General features: G+C 34.3%; 2 protein-coding genes across 4 annotated transcripts in view; both read right to left on the reverse strand.

Moving 5' to 3' along the window:
• Window positions 1-714: 714 nt before the first annotated feature.
• Window positions 715-11,693, reverse strand: LOC107494643 (aspartokinase 2, chloroplastic). Of its 3 annotated transcripts, none has more exons than XM_052262575.1 (14): window positions 11,237-11,693; window positions 7,113-7,515; window positions 6,567-6,649; window positions 6,390-6,430; window positions 5,583-5,737; window positions 5,315-5,464; window positions 5,096-5,191; window positions 4,724-4,840; window positions 2,639-2,758; window positions 2,449-2,541; window positions 2,249-2,365; window positions 1,895-2,023; window positions 1,653-1,715; window positions 715-1,255 (listed from the first exon to the last, which is right to left on the reverse strand). In XM_052262575.1, the coding sequence occupies exons 2-14, from the start codon at window positions 7,509-7,511 to the stop codon at window positions 1,115-1,117; spliced, it is 1,704 nt and encodes a 567-aa protein (XP_052118535.1). In that variant the 5' UTR covers window positions 7,512-7,515; window positions 11,237-11,693; the 3' UTR covers window positions 715-1,114. The 3 variants fall into 3 exon arrangements, with proteins under 3 accessions (XP_052118535.1, XP_015971168.1, XP_015971169.1); XM_016115682.3 differs by lacking the exon at window positions 11,237-11,693 and adding an exon at window positions 7,823-8,115 and having other exon boundaries at window positions 7,113-7,656; XM_016115683.3 differs by lacking the exon at window positions 11,237-11,693 and adding an exon at window positions 7,823-8,113 and having other exon boundaries at window positions 1,895-2,011; window positions 7,113-7,656.
• A 1,540-nt stretch (window positions 11,694-13,233) lies between these two features.
• LOC107494644 (transcription factor ICE1) overlaps window positions 13,234-18,805 on the reverse strand; it is a gene marked incomplete at its 5' end in the record, with an annotated part of 8,919 nt that continues 3,347 nt past the window's right edge. Inside the window, 5 exon segments of the mRNA XM_052262576.1 lie at window positions 13,234-13,425; window positions 13,516-13,579; window positions 13,824-13,994; window positions 17,093-17,311; window positions 18,308-18,805. Coding sequence (XP_052118536.1) covers window positions 13,415-13,425; window positions 13,516-13,579; window positions 13,824-13,994; window positions 17,093-17,311; window positions 18,308-18,805 — 963 coding nt within the window.

Genomic DNA, 18,805 nt, shown 5'->3' on the forward strand with positions numbered 1-18,805 from the left:
TATTTTATAAATTAAATCCATTTTATGAATTTTTTTATTTTACAGTTATTTAATGATCCTTGCCAACAAAAAGTTGCTATTCATAATTATTATTAAAATTAACTATTCATAAAATGAATTTAACTTATAAACACTGTTATGCTAAAAATTGTATGCGAGCATCTAATCAATACATTTTTTTACAAGATTTTTTTCAAGTGATAATGTAAAGCTAGTTTATACTACTAACGCATAATCACTAAAATCAATAATAAAAGTTACATACAAAAAATACTAAAAGACTATTAAAATTTATTATTTTTAACTATTAATTAGTGATCAATATTTAAAAATATAGAATAAAATTATTAGACTAAGATGGCCTAACATTTCTTTATCTGCATATATTTATAAGAATTTTAAGCTACCGGAAGTGATTGGTGTTGCTGCTTCCTTTCCATTCTAAGCTGTATCTGTTCTCTTTTCAATTAAAATTCACTTGATCCCCACTTCTGATGTTAATTCCCGAATTCGATAGTTTGTATTCATTGGTTATTATTGAATACATTTCTAGCTTTTTATCATTTGAATAAAAGAAAATGTAAAAACACGTAACCCTATCTTTTTTTTTTGTTATCACAATTTTATTTTTATTTTTTATTTCTTAGAAGCAAATAAAGGATTGCTTTTCCTACAAGGAAAAAATATGTATACATATATATAATGCTGCCTAAATTTTGTAACCACTTCTTTGTTCTCAATTACAATTTTATCTTTGAAAAGTTTTTAAAAATGTCCCTCCCTTTACACTCATTTTCACACTCTCTATATCTCTCACTCCATATACTTAATTGTATTTTTATGAGAAAAAGTGAAAAACTACTACTATATTTATTACAACCAAACAATTTAACGTTCAAAATTTAATAAAAAGTACTCATACAATACAATAATATCAAAGTACAAAATAACTTAACGCTCCTCTTGCTTTATCTTCTGCTTCTAAAAAATAGTCGCCAAAAATCCTAAACCAAACGTGCCCAATTCATCCAAACAAAATTTGGGAGTAATCCCATATATTATACAGGAACAGAACCATTCCCGTATATGCTGCTCGTTTAAGTATGCTATTCCCCTATGATATTGCAGGATGAGAGCCATTCCCTTGTATGCATTCATTTTCTAACTGGGAAGGCTCACTATCAAAGAAGGTTTTGTGGAGAGCCCTTACACACTGTTCTGCTTCACTGTCATTTACTATTAACGAGATATTCACCTGCAGGGAAACAAAACATTTGAGAATGAAGTTAGATATTGCGCTTGAAAATAAGTGTATCCAGGTTCAAGAACCAGCTAAAGCTGGAAGGGGTTTATAGAAACCCCTTACACCTCCCCCATGTGTGTGTATGAACATAAATAAAGGAATTTAGAATACTGTTATAACTTTTTACATATGTAAATCATAGCTTGAGTATGACAAAGCACCATGCTACAAAGCCAAAAAACATTGGTGCATGTCATGCTATCCACTTGAAGACATAATACGTTTGGTCAACACCATTTCATGCCAACTAAGATTATATATGCATGCAAAATGTACAAGGTTGATGATTTCTAGATCACTAAAGACGGGTCAAAAGGACACAAAAACCATTTTCTTAAGGTAGGGATACCTTAGATGCACCCTGAGAGATCATTTGAACATTGACGCCAAGGGTTCGAAGAACACGGAAGGCCTACAATAAAAGGCAAATCAGTAATAAAGGAAAGTGAAAAATTAACTTACTACTGTAAATAAGTTTGAGACTGCTCACGTGGAAGGACCGAGATAGTGATATTACAAAATGAAACTCAGGATCAAAACAAAACAACAATTCTTGGAACACAATTAAGTTGGATAATTATAACACAGAACCTTCTCCAATATTAGTGATGATTTCTGAACGTTTCCAATGAGAGAGATTATGGATCTATTTTGTAGGAGATTCACCACAGCAATTTTTTCCAGCTCTTCAACAACATAGTCTAGTTCCTGCTTAAGGGACTGACAATCAATTAGAATTACGCAAAGGCTGGTATACAAAAATGGCAGAGAAAGGATATTTCAATAGGTGTAAAATACAACATAATTCAAGTCTTGTCTCACTAAGTAGCGTATGTTAGGTGGTCAAATGACACCATGAGGAAAAAGTTATTAAACACCGTAACACCAACAATATTGGAAGTAACTTAACAACAGGATATGGAGATGATCATCACTATGTCTCACCTGTTGAATTAGTTCTCTGCTCCAAAGCTTTGACGGGTCCAACGTCAAAGAAATACTGACTTCACTTGTAGCTACAACATCAACAGATATGCCCAGGTCTTCAAAGGTTGAAAACACCTGCATAAATATAGAAATATGAAGACAGGAAGGAAGGTATTCATCACATAAAAGGACAGATCTGCAGGCTTTAGCTTTCTCACCTTAGCAAGGAACCCATACTGACCAAGCATGCGAGTGCTAACAATATCCAACATGGTCACATTACGTTTCAAAACAATGCTAGTTAAGACTGCCTGTAGGTGGACAAAGTAAAACTTAACTATAGTTGTACAAAGTCATCCTTAAGATGATAGTATTTATAATTTATTCAGGTATAGATGTTCCACAAACCTTGCTCATATCTCTTGCTTTAGTGATGAGAGTACCCGGAGCTTTGGGGTTGTAAGAATTTTTAACCCTTACTGGAATATCACCTTCTCTAGCAGGTCTCATAGACTGCGGATGTAAGACCTGCAAATCACAAATATTTCCAACAAGCTTATTCCAATATCCCAAAGCGAAGTCATATAAATCCTGTCTCTCTCCCCCTCCCTTTTTAACCAAGGAATACCAGGCAGTTACAACAATAATACACTGTTATGTTCTCATTCAAAATTAGCTACACATAATAAGAACTATGCAGTCTATACTTATGTTTTTCTTCTAATCCTGCTGTTCAGGATAGTTCTTAGAGGTGATAACTGATGACATACCTTGCATAGAGACCTCAGTTACAAATTTCAGACATATCATAGAACCATTGTACAACTGATGCTTATTAATAGTTCTTCAACAAGAAGCTAAGCAAAGCTGAATGAGTTATATGGACTATGCCATGGAACAGGTATCTAGTGACGCAAGATGGATATCAAACCCAGAGGAAGATAAAGAAATCTTTTGACTCTTCCCCAAGTTATTGCCAAAAGATGAGGGGAAAAGGAGAAAGGGAAGATATAACATCTTTATGAAAGAAAGAAGTTTGGCATTTATGCACCACTTATAGAGGAAGAGGTAGAAGGGGAAGAAGGTCTGACAAAGACATCAGAGAGAAGGCAGAAGGCACAAGTGTTGTGGCACAGGAGACAGCATACTGTATATGCATACATATGATGTATAGAATATAGATGCAAAGCAAGACTACCTTTACTCAAGAAGACAAGGAAATCAAATGATCTGGGAAGTCAAATATGAATTTGAAACAGATAAGAATTTTTATAGAAAAGTTATTTCAAAAATCTGAATTTGATAAAAGATAACTTTTTGAAGAAATGATTATAAAATTTAAATTAAAGAAAAGTTTATCTATAAGATATTTTATTTACTTATTTCATTATGGTTTAATTATTTTGCAAGTCCTATAAGTTCACCAAATTTCACAACAATGTCATCCAATTTATACTCCAGTGAAAATTTGGTATAACAACAAAACAAAGCCCCAGGATTTGTAGGTTAAAACTTCATTGCACTATTAATGCAGAAGAACCACAGGACCCCACAGTTCTTAATAAAATGTGGAAGTCTAACTCCAAATAATGGCCAAGTTAGCTTACATTATGGAAGCTACTTTAGTTTCATAATATATTGCTTTAAGTTCTTAGTGAAAATTTGGTATCTTATTTTCCCCTTGGATCAGGTCCTTCCAATACATTTCAAAGGTTGTGCTAAGAAGAAAGATTCTGAATATCTGCCAATACCTTCCAAAGGTTTTGCCATAGAAAGACTCAAAGAAGTTGCTGCTTGTGTTATGTGGTTCTTGGGTATTGGGAGTTGGGACTAAGCAGAACGACTGCATCTTCTAGTTTGTTCCTATACCCCCGACAAGAATTATGGCAAAGAATGCATTTATGGTGTTATCTGCTGTCTCTTCATGTTAGTTTGAAGATAGAATCTCTTTCTGATATGTAGAGAGATTGAACGACATTGTTGCATTTATTTTAGTATATTGGTCCTCCTCCATAGTTTCTCCATTTTAAGGACATTGTACCCCGTAGTTGTACACTAGTAGAATTAAATTTCTACTCTAATCAAGCTTAGCGAAGTTACATAATACATCACAAGATTTATCATGTCAAATAGTAAAAATATACAAACAACGACAATAACCGACCTATATGTAACTAAGCTGTCTTAGTTTAGCAAATATAATTCTACTACAACTACAAAACCCTATTCCACTAGATTGGGGAGGATATGTGGGCCAGTCAAAACCACAATGTTCTATCATGAATCTTGTTATATCTAAACCTAGCGAAGTATACAAATATAAAATTTTACAAAATAAAATTTCTCATGATTTTTATGACAACAATGAGAAATGTGATTAAACCCCAAACAGAACCAAGAACACTAAATAGAATCCATAAATGTTTTATAGCAATGAGAGAAATGGTAAATAGCATATTGTCAACAGAACAAAGTAGGTGAATATAACAATACCTGAGCACCAAAATATGCAAGTTCAGCAGCCTCGTCAAATGTCAAACATGGAACCGGTTCAGCTTGTGGGCATATATTTGGATCCGAGGTTAGAACGCCATCAACATCTTTCCATACCTGTTTAAAGAACTCCACATTATCTGTTTCCTTTCTATCTCAATTCAATCATAAATGGGCAAAATAAACTCATGTACTCTCTCACTCGTAAAAATATGCAGTAATTCCTGTTAGTATTTTACATTATCAAGAAAAAAACAGACACTTGCATTTCCTATAAACAATTATTATTAAAATGTAAACTCAACAGCTCCTTGAATGTATAAATTAAGGGCACTAACGCACTTTTGACATGCAGAAGTTTTTATTACAAACCTGGATTTCTGGCAACCCAAGTGCTCTCCCAATTGTTGTAGCTGTCAAGTCACTACCCCCTCTACCCAATGTTGTAACTGCACATGATTTCCGGGCCTACAAGAAAAATACAAATGACAAATTGCATTTCCAATTTTACAAACCATTGTATCGATGCCAAAAACTATCATACCAAAAGAGAGGATGAAAAAACATAAAAATGAAAGGCATCACAAAAACCTTTCCAAGGAAGCCCGTAACAATTGGAATTGCGGGATCCGAGACCCAATCACCATGTAACCTCTTTGCAACAGCAGGGTAAGTTGCTTCCAAAATGTCCGCATTTGTGAAGTCATCAGTTGTTATAATTCCCATCTCAAAGGCATCATACTGTTGAACCATTAAATTAGCATTCATCAACAAATTACAATGAAATGGATCTATAGTTGGACAGTCAACATTAGCATTTCAGAAGTAACTTTATGAGTTGCAATTAAGGAGAACATACTTGGCGGGCCTTAATACCCAATTTATTAAGATATGCAGCAAAGATCCTAGTGGACATGCACTCTCCAAATGAAACTAAATAGTCTTGAGTCCGTCGAGTTAACTCTTTCATCATAGCCACTCCCTTCAAAAGTTGTTCCAATTCTTCAAGATGCTCTGGAAGTTTCCACATAACATATCAAGTCAGCAAAAATTCAAGTTCAAACATGAAAATTTCTTGAGCAAAGATACTAAGAAGAAAGAAAGTAAATGGCACAATTAGTTCAATACACAAGTAGATGTAATAAAATAAAAATTTCGTATAGATGTAACAAGCTCAAACTATGGTTTTTCCTTTTTCCTGTTACAATGATGATCTTTATGGCTTCAATGCAATAAAAGAAAACCAGTATGCAAATCTATGCCAAGTTACTCATGCAATGGCCAATCCATGATGCCAATTGGTACCACCACCATTTGCCTCACAAATTTCTTGGCAGAGTTATTATCAAAAGCAATCGTGCTAGATAAAGCCCTTTAAATTAGCCAACACCTTCATAAAGCATTGAATGTCAATATCATAATTCCCAAAACATAAACCACAAAACAAAATTATATATCTAAACAAGCAGTAACTAGTATAAAAGCATGTATTGTAAATAAACTCTTTTATTTAAATACATGATTGACACCCATAAGCACATTAGAATCGCACATAAATGCAGCACCGAATCATCAGTGAAATTTGATCTTGTAAGAGGGTTTAATAAAATAAGTAGTATCGAATACAACCAAATCAACGATTAATCTAGTTTGGAAAGTAGCTCACTTGCAATAACATTTCTGTCTACTCCGAGCTCATCCACAGTCCTGAGTAAATAAATACAGAATACCAATGAGAAAGTAGTAGTCAATTTAAACATATTTTTTATTGTTTATTTTTTATTTTTTTCTCAAAATTCTAGTTAGATTTGGAAAAAGCATTGAGTAAATCAATTTCCCTTACCTGAGATGCAGATCTTTTATAGTGCTAAGCTCCTCAATGTTATCAACATTAGAAACACCGCAACTTACAGCTTTTTCTCCAGCCTAACCAAACATAAAAAGTATAAGGTTTACAACACAGATAGAACTCAACATCATCATCAACAACAATGACAACAAACAACAACAGGTCAGCTACATGGATCAAAAGATATCAGACAGAGCTCAACATCAGATAAGGAAAATTCTAAACTATATAAAACCCTAGATCACCAAGACTCAATACATCATATTACCATAATTAAAACATTTATATAAAACATACAAATCCTCCTAACTTAGAACAAAGAGATCAATGCTTCACAAACACAAGTCAACATTAATAGTTGATTTATCATAAATAAGATAACATACTAACTCCATCTAATTATTGCCGTACCACTCTTGTTTTAGTAATATAAACATAAATTCAAATAATAATTAAAAGATGTAAGTTAGACTCATCAGTGCTTCATGTTCATGATTACCATAAAGATTTTTCAAAAAAAGAAAAGGGAATAGAAAATACCAATAAAAGCAAGTTAGTTGTCTTTCCCATTGCAGATAGAACAATCACAGGCCTCTCCTCTGGAAAACTAATTATGAGGTTGGCAACTTCTCTCATCCTCTCAGCACTGGCAACCGAGGAGCCACCAAACTTCATGACACAAGTGTAACTCCTCTCTGTTTCCGAAACGACGTCGTTCTCCTCAACCAAAACATCTCTCCCTGTTGCTGCCTTGCAACAGCTCACAGTAAATGCAGGCCTATTGCCAGAACCTCTCCTTGCGCCACAGCACGAAATTGGAACTGCCGCAGCTACAGACGCCGCGAATCCAATTCGACACGGCAACAAGTGAGATTGGCAATGAGATGCTTTCACAGAAGCCGCAGCGAATGTGCCGTTATAATGACCGCATAGGTTCATAGCGCTTGTCATGATTATTAACAATAAGTTATTTCAGCAAATTTACTAAATTGGAAAATGAAATCAAGAAAAATAAATATCAATAATGCTTTAAGTTATTCAATAGTTAGCCGCCAAATAATGCTTCATCTCTTTAATGCTCGATCTGCAAGAATTAACCATGACTCAATTCAGTTACAATAACAGAACACAATCAATTGAAGTTTAACGAAATATAATGCAGAAGAAATCATTTTCGTTTTTTCCTCGAAAGAAACTCTTTTCGCATTAACAGAAAAAGTTTGGGAAAGATTCTAGGAATTTATAGATACCTTGTATGAAGGAGCTCTGTTGAGAGGGTGAGAATGGAGTTATTGGAGTGTGTTAGAAGATAAATGAGAGGTTAGGGTTTTGAAACACTGTCGTTTCGTTGGGGGCCCTGAGAAGAGGGAGGAAAAAAGGTGAGTGGTGAGTGTGCGGTGGCGGCTTTGACTGAGGTGTGTCAAGTTGTGAAGTGATGGCGAGGGAAAAATAAGTGGGGAATGGGATGGAAACAGCGGCGTCCCTCCGCACTTTCTCTCTCTCTCTTACACTCACTCTCTCTTCCTCTCTCTGTCCAAATCATATATTTCATTTCATTACTATATTAATTATTAAATTATTAAATATTAATCGTGGTGTTGTCATGGACCGCTCTAAGTATCCACACAAATGTTGCCATGTAACAATGGTCCATCATTTAACTTGGATTTTTTTTCTTAAAACGTCATGCCAATAAGTGTTTGTATGAGCATTATTTAAAGATATTATTAAAGAGAAGTTTTATAAAAAATTATAAAATAAATATTAATTTTTTTAAATTTTCATAAGTTCAATGTATTGAGAAAATCATTTTTTTACTCTCTAATATTAAGTTACTTTTTAGGCAAATTATTTCTTAATTTTTTTAAAATTTGATTGGCACTTGAGTGATTTATCATTTTTTTTAGGAGTATAAAATAGGCTATTTTTTTGGATATGTAAATTCTATGGGTGTTGTACATGGTTATGAAAATGGGTGGTACTAGACATGAATGTAGGAAGTTTTTTCTGAATTATAAAACAAAGAAAATGGATTGTCCAATTTCTTTATTAAAAAAATAAAGAACACAAATCGTTCTGGAAGAAAAATCGGAGAGTCTAATTTGTACTTTTATTTTTTTATTTTGAAAACAAAAATCGGATAAACACAAATCAGGACGGTCCGATTTATATAATGCAAATTTTTTTAATTTTTTAAACATAAATCGAAAGGTCCAATTTGCTCTTAATACCACAATTGCATAAAACACCCATACACTCCATAACTGCATCCTACACCATTCTCCCTTCCATATCTAAATTAAAAAGTGTATAAAATACTTCAAATGGTTTGATAACTATTCAGTAATATTTTTTTATACCTTTTACTCTCTTCTTGAAGTATAATATTTTTTTATACCTTTTACTCTCTTCTTGAAGTATAATATTTTTTTGTGGTAAGAAATTAATACATAGGAATAATCACTCTTCCTCCAAAATGAATATAAGAATTTCTAAAGACCTTTCTTAAGAAATCAAAATTCTAAAAGATAAAATAAAATATAAGAATTGATGCCACTTTTTTTTTTTAAATATACCTAGTGAAATACAGGTTTATGAAGGGATACAGTAATTTATGATCATATGATATTTATATGAGTAAAACTATTCTCACCTCCTAAGTTAACTTTGAATGTCAAATTAAATACACTCAATTCTAATAAATTTTAATAAAAAAAATATACTTTTATAGTTTTATTTTTAAAATAATATATATTTGAATTTGTTAATCTTTTAAATATTAAGAAGACAATTAAAGGATAAATTAAAACTCGTAATAATTACTTTTTCAAATTTTATACCTAACCTTTTAATAACGCATAAAAACTCTCAAATAAAATTTATACAGTTAAATATCTCAATTTTTTCGATTTTACTTATTATTTTTACTGTTTACAGAAAATATCATACACACACTATGAAATAATGTCTTGTCTTGAATTATATCTTTGTACAATCTTCATATTTTATTTCAATAAAAAAAAGTGAATACTGTTTTTTTAAGAGACACTTCAAGTAAAAGTGTAAAACAACCATGATGGCGAAGGATAATATAATAGGTGATTACTCCAAACCAAGGTTCAGAAAACCGAACCGGTCATCAAACCATTCTAGTACTGATTCATTAGTTTATTAGTTCAACCGGTTTAACCGTAATTCAACCGAAAAAAACCGTTTTATAATAAACACATGATTCTATAAAAACTCAATGAATAAAACAACGAGTTCTAAACACTCTTCTCCTGCATTTTTTACTTCAAAAGGGGATCATAAACAACTAGTTCTATGAATAAACAAACTACAATGATATGCAATGCCAAAAATAGGCCAATGATAAAATAATAAAGGGTTTCTCTCTTCAATTCTATGTTCAAGTTTGTAGCATACCAGAATCAACAAAATAATACCGTTAAAATAGTCTTCCTTCTTAATTCTTATATACCTCAAAGAATTTCCTATAAAATGAAAGTTGAACACAACACACAGCTTTAAAACAAAAACAAAACAACACTCAAAAATCAATCACCTCTTCTAAACTCAGCCTTAAAACAAAACAGAACAACTTTCAGAGTATGAGCATTAATCACAAAAAATTAATTTCTGAAACAACAAAAACAGCAGAACAACATTCAGAGTTTGAGCATTGATCACAAAATATTGATTTATGAAACAAAACAAATACAGAAGAACAACATTCAGAGTTTGAGCATTGATAACAAAAAATTGATTTCTGAAACAAAACAAACGCTGCAAAACCAACAGAACAGCATTTAGAGTTTGAGCATTGATCACAAAAAAAATAATTTCTGAAACAAAACAAACAATCAACAAAACAATGAAAACAGAATTTTTTTTCCTTCAGAAAAAGAAAACAATGAAAACATGAAGCATATAATAAATCAATGATCACCAGTATCCAGCAAGAATCTCAAAGACAACAATAGATACACAACAACAATTTAGCAAATAAACAAGAACAAGACCTAAATAGAAAATCCAACAAATTAAATCACAGAAACCTAACAATTTAGCAAATTAAAACAACAGCAGCCCAACAATTTAGCAAATTATCAACTTAACAGGTTCAAGAACAGAAAATCAAAACAAAAAAATAAAAAATAAAAATAACAGAAGAACAACAGAACAACAACACAAGAACAATTAGCAAATTAACAAGTTCACACTAACAGTTAAAATTTACCAGAGGAACACTAATGCAAGTGGAATCATCATGCTAATATGTTTTCTACAAAGATGCTATTTATGCAGCTAAAATTTCCTAATTACTAGGATCCAATTATTCTAATTTCACATGCAATCAACTTACTAAGTTTTTAAAAGCTAGAAATGATAAAACCAATCCGAAATATGGTTAAAGCATTTCATCAAACATGTTGAGTGCGGTAAACTTGAAACGAAATAAGAGAATTCAAAGCTTAGTATCAATGTGATAGAGAGAAGAGAACATAACTCTTGTATACTTTAATTCAGTCTATGAAAAAAATCCAAACCACTGCCAAATCAAATAGTTACTTATTATAATAGAAATAAGAAGTTGCAGAGTTTCAAGCAGAGTATTGGTGTTGTGTGAGTGTATTGTCTGGTGGTGGGTTTAGGGAACTCACGGCGGCGACAAAAGAGAGCAGTTCGACGGCTAGGTGGAGCGCACGGGTTGGTCGCAGAGTTTGAAGCAGGGCAACGTGGCTTCCGGACGAACGCGAACCCGAACGGTGAACGGCGAGTGAACGCGAACGGTGAACGCCGAGCAAACTTGAACGGCGAAGAACGCGAATGACGACGACGGCTGAACGAAGGCGCGAACGTTAACGGCAACCAACGGCGGCGGAAGCGCGGCTGAGCAGACAAAGACGACGGACGCCGAGCTCGAGGAAGCAGCTGCGATCGGTGACAGCGAACGGGGGTTGAAGACTTGGAGCACGAGGGAAGCTAGATAGACGGACGGACGGCGGCAGTATGCCACTCCTTGCGGCGGTGGTGGTGTAGGCTTACAGTGCTAGGGTTTTTTTGCTGAGTTTCTGTGAATAAAAGAAACGGAGGGAGAAAGGGAGAAAGAAAAGAAGGAGCTTTAGAACCAAGTCCAAGAGTGAAAGTAAGCAAATTTGGCCAAAAATCGCGCGTTTCTTTTAAACTGGTCGGTTCTCTGTCCGGTTCAACCGGCCAAAAACCGGCCCGCTCGACGGTTCTCCGATTTTTAGAGAAACGATTTTAAAGAACAAATTGGACCATAATTACTGTCGGTTTACGGTTGGACCGGTCGAACTGATCGGTCCGATCCCATTTTCAAAACATTGCTCCAAAGGAAGATTTTATGATTGTTATTATGTGAAAATATTTTATTTTGATTATTGGATGATAAATTATAGTACTTAATTTTTATATGTTATAAAAATATTATTTTTGTTTAAAGTATGGTTATACAAATAAATTACATTTTTTAAATAAAAATCATTATGAGAATATGTTTTTGACATCTTCATTGAAGTAATTACCTACTACTAAACCTAAAGATCTTTTTGGGTGGAAGCAACATACCTGGCAACTGCCAAGAACTAACACCAAATATGCAAGTGATCTTCTCTTTGTCGTCTCTCTAAGGTAAGTCGATCACTCAAAAGTTTTTTATCATAAAATATTTGAGTGTGAACAATTTTAATTATAAAACATGAAAATTAATTTAATATACGTAAAAAAATTATCAGGTTTAAAAAATCAAAGAAAAAATGTACGATTTAACTACCAAAAGAACTAGCTCAGTTTTTAATAAATATCAAGTTAATATATTTTTTATTGTTAAAACTTAAAATTATTAATACTCTAATATTTTATAGTTAAAAATAATAGTTCATTCATGCTAAAAACCTAAGAAAGTTGAGGAGGAGATCCGAAAACGAGTTATCAATATCTGGACGTCGGGTTTATCAGCTTCTCTCTCTGGGATGATCATGGTGCCCAAAAAAAATCGAGTAGCTAGACTAAGGGAGATACCCGGTTTGGCAACTACTCCTTTGTGATGCACTGTTATATTTAATTATTGAGGATTGAAATCCGAATTAAATCTCAATTTAACCCTAAAATTTGATCAAATATTCAATTTAACTCCTAAAATTTTATTGGCTTCAATTAGAACTTCTAAATTAGTTAGTGGATCCCAATTATCCTTCCAATGATCTCTGTCACCGAAATGCTTATTCGGCACATTTACCTGACATGGTGGATTCCACCTTCCTACTGTGAAGTGAGTGTGTTAGGTAACGATTAAGTGAAATAGAGATGAAATTCAAATACTCAATCTAGAGCTTACGATTGAAATAAAATCCTAAACAAAAGTCCCAAATGTCTCAAACTGATAATTCATCGTCGTGGTTGTAGGGATGATTGAGAACAGCAGTCAAAGTTTAAGGAGCTCTACTAGATCACGTTCACATGGAATCTGGGCGAGGACCACCAATGGTAGCAGAGTACGGAAGCTCTACCCATTGTGGTGCACTGTTATTTAATTAGTGAGGATTGAAATCCCTTTAAAAACAAACTAGGGCGTTGACAACTTTCTGTAGCAAGTCTATTTTAAAAATTAAACAGACACAATTTTGAGGAAGCAAGATTTAAGAAAAATATTCCATGACTAAAATAAACAGGCAAATAAAACAAACAAGATATAATCCATGACTTAAAAAAATAATGTGACATCATTTGCTTTGCTAAAAGTCATGACAAGATATCACAAGACAACTCTTCAACCTTCAAATTAAGCTAGTCTGCTGTTTGATCTTCCTAGTAATGCTTTATTTGGATCCTGCTTGCAAGTTACAACAGCAATCACTGTTAGCATTTCTCTAATTCCATTTACCAATTAAGAACTTGAATCACATCATATCATGGATACCTGCTAAATCCAGCAGAACTGCTTTGATTTCCTCAGGAAGCACATCCTGCCCTTCTCTGCATTGCTGTTAAGAAACAAGAAAGACAACAGTTACAAACCGTCAAACTTCACATACCACAAATCAGTAATCAGTGAATTCAATTGCAAGCCTTTTCAACTATCCAGGTTGGTACATGGATTAATTGACACTATTAGTAATAGACACAATGTGCATTACACCACAATAAAATTAGGTCCAAGCATCATATAACATAAAGGTTAAAGAAAAAGTAAGAAAGTGAAGCTTGGCAATGGATAAAGAAGCATACCTCAGCTTTGAAGATGTCTAAAGCAAAACCATTGAAGCAGCTAATAACAGCTTGCTGAACATCTAATCCGAAGTTATCCAGAGCCTGCATTGTAGAGACCAGAAGACCTGGTCGGCGGCTACAAAACATGTGAATGTTGACAGCTTTGCCGTCCCTTACCTTAACTTCCACCTAAAATTATTAGAAACACTTGAGAGTTAAAATAGTTTCTTCAATTTCCAGGCAAACAAATTCAGTGACCATAAAATTTGCATATCAAATATAGTGGGTGTTAGTTTGTACTGATGTGCCTTTTTTTTCAACATCCCATGGCATCAAGGCTTATTACTTGGCCTTCTTTTTTATGACATTGTCTGAAATATAATCTATAGCCTATGAAAATAAAATACAAAGTGCTAAAAAAGATTATATAAATTCTAGATATAATTAAATGCATCACATTACTAATTGAAAGCAATCTTAAAAAAGTTTAAATTTATCAAATTAAATCTATCAAATCTAATAATATATCTCAAACATTCATTTGTGTATGCTTGGGACTGATATAGGATGGGCGACCATTACCTGTATCCGTCCTATTTCAAACAATTATCATCACATTTTCTCTGTACTCGTCCCAAAATCCAAGTAACGGTTGAAAAATCCATCACCTTCAAAATGGAAAAGGTCGGATCAAGTCGAATGCTCAAATCGTCATCCCTAGGCATTTTGCTTTATTTTAGAGTGCTCAAATAATAATTTTTAGGCTATTTTCTTTTAGAGTCCTTGTTTGGACAATCTAGGAGCTAGTACACTTTGCAATGAGGTTGTGTTCAACAAATTACGTGCAATCATGTACCACACTAGGAAATACTTATCCTATTACTTTGTATTGAAAATGGAGTTTTAAGACAGACATATATTTGCAAGTTCATGTTAGCAGAGAGTAAGTATTGAAATTTATATAATAAGCTCACAATAGTTTTGGGATTTTGGCAATCTAATTTCGTGATTATGCAAAATTCAGCTATTGAATAATTTTGGCAGGTCGGTTACTATAAGATGCAAGTCATGCAAAAATTATCAAGCAACATTAATTTGCAATAGATAAAAGGCCAATTTTATGGTGTCTTTTGTTTGGCGTCTAATTTTTACCTAAATTACTTTTTATAGTAACTTTTAAATATTTAAATTTTTTTTAACTTTTATACTTTTAAATTTAAAATTAATTATTTAACCTATTTTAGCAATTAGACAATATCTTTTAGGCATCATAGCAAACACCTAGATAAAATATAGGTAACCAGCTTTATATGCAGTCAACTTTTTAGAAAAACTTATTTTAAAATTGAAAATAAAAAAGTATAAGAGATCATATGATATAAGCCAACTCAGCCAACTCTCTTTTAATTCTAAATTTGAAATTTGAAATTTGAGAAATTTAGTTTTATCACCCTAAGCCACAAACCACTCCATATATGCACCTTCCGTCGTCTCTCTCACGCTCCTCCTCCCGTCAATCTCCTCCCACACTTTGCGCCGTTGTCATATCTCCATTGCGCCACCATCAGACACCCTTCTTGGCGTGCATCTCTCCCCTCGCCGCCTTTCCGCTGCGCGTCCTCCATCGCAGTTGTTACGCGTCATGCCTTGTCCTTGCACTAGTCAGCCATAGTAACTGTGTCATCATCCATCGCAGGAGAGCTCCCAACGGAAGGCAACCACCACAAACACCCGCGAGGGAACAACCAGTAGGCAGCAGCGTCCACGCCCGTGCTGTCAAGCATGTCGTCGCCCTCACCATCCACGCAGCGCCGTCGAAAATGTTGTCGTCGTCCTCATTTCCGCCGTTCCTTCCTCGCGTCGCCGTCCTCCTTCACACCGCACCCCCACCTTCACGTCCTCCCACACGTCGTCGTCGTCCTCCATCGCATTGCGTCCTTCGCCGCCGTCGGTCTTCTTCTTCTTTTGATGTAATTTGAATTTTTCCGATGCGATTTTTGATTTTTTTTCATGTAATTTAGATGCTTTTTAATATAATTTGGATGTTCTTAGTAGATTATGGATATTTTTTTCTCCATTAGTAGGAAATGTATTGGAGTTTATGATGTAGATGTTTCTTTTACAAAAAAAAAGAAACATCCAATTACAAAGAAAGAAATATCCACAACCCCTTGAAAATAAATTTAAAATGATTTTATTTTTTTTTTGATGTGATTTGGATGTTTTTTTCCATGTAATTTAGATGTTTTTTCTTCATGGGCGTTGAAGTGCTGATCAAACAGGAGTTAGCTGAAGTTGGCTGCACCTTTTGTTGGTTATCTAGCAGAATTGTTTAAACACTTCAAAAAAGCTAGGTTTTCACTCAAAACACATGCGCCTTCCATTCCAACTCCTCACGCCGCGATCTCTCCCTCCAACTCCTCTCGCTGCGATGCCACGCCCTCCCCCCTCCAACTCATCTCGCCCCGCCGCCGCGCTCTAGCCATCCAACTCCTCTTGCCACGACGTCGCGCCATCCCCCTTCAACTCCCCTCACAGCGTTGCCACGCCCTCCGCATCCAACTCCTCTCCCAGCGCACCATCCCTCTCTAACTCCCTCGCCACGATGCCTCCCTTCTCTCTTCCACGTCTCTTCTTCAAAGCAACTTCCGTGCTCCTCTTTTCTTTAGGTTTTGGATGACTCTTTTTAATAGTTTTGGATGTTTATTTCATTTTCCTAAATTTTTGGGTGTATCTTTTTTATAGGTCTTAGATGTTTCTTCTTTTTATGTTTTGGATGTTTCTTCTTTTTAGATTTTTTATGATTCTTTCCAATAGTTTTAGAGGTTTCTTTTTCTTAGTTTTTCGGATGTTTCTTTTTTTTATGTTTGAAATGTTTCGTTTTGTTATCCGATACCTCTAAAATTTAACATCCGAAATTCAAGTATAAAAAACATCTGAAATGATATCTTTTTTTTTAAATAGTTTTCTTTTATTTTCTATTGTATGGCGACAGACGGTAATAGCCAACGCGACGCAATTATGGTGTGACACGCTGGCAGAGGCAGTTGGAGGTGATACTAATAAATGCCACGACTAAAGGACGTATGAGAGAAAGTAGAGAGTTTTGTGGTTGGTTTTTACTGTAGTGAAAGTGAGATTATGATTACTTTTGATTTACGGTTGTGGTTTTTTTGTGGTTTTTTTTTATTGTTGGACTTCTTTTTGCAGTCTATATACTAATTGGTTGGTACCCTAATTGGTTACCTAGCAAAATTGTTTGCAATAATAAGGTGAACAAAAATTACCTTTGCTGTTTGGTTTCCTGGGATTGGCATCGGACACAGTTCTTCCTTCACCCGGCATGGAAGGGTTTGCAGTGTGGGTGTCAAAGGTTGAATGCTGGTGGAAGATGATGGCGAACAGCTAGTTGGAGTTGACTCCAGTTCATTTTGAAGATCATTGACCCGCTGCTGTAACTCCTTCATGTAGTCAATTGCATCTCCAAGTATCGAAACTCTGTCCATCTATTCAACAAATCCAAGTACATTAGCAGGTATTACTCCTAAGTTTCCAACATCATCAACAGAATACATTTTTTAACTAGGTTAGTTGGCTATTCAATGACAACAATTCAGTGCATGGTCTTACTACAACTTGTCATTATTATAGTCATGCATTAGATATATAACTCTTTATGTCTTTCTATCCGATAACAAAAATTATTTATAAGACTCTTAAAAAAGATTGATGTTAAGGCCGCTCTCCTTTGTTACAACGTAGCTCTGCCATTGCTAACAGCTGAAAGTTTTGCTGAGAGATGATATATGATATGGCACATAAAGATGACAATATTGATACGTAAACGTGTGTATTCCGAAGATGGGGATGGAGATGGAATCATGGGAATAGAAGGAAAATCACCTTGTGAGGATAGGAATAAAAATACCGTGGAAATTTTGAAGTGGAAAATTTTAAACCAAAGTAGTTTAAAAGAAAAAGAACTAACAATAAGGTTCAAATAGAAATAATAGAATAATAGCCAAAATTTTTTAGGGGTATTCACCTGAATACAATAATTGGAGTTTAAAATTAGAACAATGTTTCGTATCTAACAATTAACAAATATTATTATTTTTTACCGGTATTTAACTAGTAATAATTTGTACCTATATTTTCAGACGTTTTGTATACGAAAAATATATAATTTATACTTATATTTATTAAAATTTTACACATATAAATTAATACCGTTTGCACTAAAAAATTAATACAATTTATACCACGTTTTTCAAAATTTATACACATAAATTAGTAAAATAATAATTTAGTGTTTGTGTTGATCAAATAATAACAAAACATACTAAAAATTGCTATCTCCAAGAGTTATCACTAAAATTATCCACATGACCTAAATTAGAATTGATTACACTATCCTAAACACCTTTGTAGAAATCGAATGTGATTGGATTTACTACTATACAACATACAATATATATATATTCAAAACAAGATTTTCATACCTTGCTAATATTTGGCACAACAGACCTAAGCATGTACAACCTATCATTGAGCTTCTTCCTTCGCCGCCTCTCCGCCATAAGATTTTTGGACGGCATCCCCTTCTTCTTCTTCTTCCCACTCTCCTCGACCACCACCTCATCAGTTCTCTCATCATCCTCTTCAGAATTCCACATTGAACCCTCATTGCTAGCTTCTTCAACTTCCTGCACCCTCTTCAAATTACTCACTTCCAAAGCTTCCAATCCCTTTCCCCTGCTCGAAAACAGAGCGTTTCCAGAGCCACCAACTGCTTCCATTTCAAACGCAGCGGAGGCACCAAATCCAGCACCCAGCGCCATGGGATCATCGTCGGTAGCCCCCGCCGGGAGCAGCCGAGTCGCCGGCGGGAATTCGGTACCGGAACTCATGTCAGGCGAGCCAGTTTGAGAAGAATGGTTCCCGGAGAAGAAGAAAGCGGTGTCAGGTCCCAAATCGAAGGCATTATCAAAAGGATTGTT

This window comes from Arachis duranensis, chromosome 6, assembly GCF_000817695.3.
Source record: "Arachis duranensis cultivar V14167 chromosome 6, aradu.V14167.gnm2.J7QH, whole genome shotgun sequence".
NCBI classification, from domain to species: Eukaryota; Viridiplantae; Streptophyta; class Magnoliopsida; order Fabales; family Fabaceae; genus Arachis; species Arachis duranensis.

Coding starts and splice junctions, on each gene's coding strand:
- LOC107494643 (XM_016115682.3), bottom strand. CDS start 7,523: ATGACAAGCGCTATGAACCTATGCGGTCATTATAACGGCACATTCGCT. Junction 6,431..6,566: donor ATAAAAGATCTGCATCTCAG/GTAAGGGAAATT, acceptor TTATTTACTCAG/GACTGTGGATGAGCTCGGAG. Junction 4,841..5,095: donor TTGGGTTGCCAGAAATCCAG/GTTTGTAATAAA, acceptor TTCTTTAAACAG/GTATGGAAAGATGTTGATGG.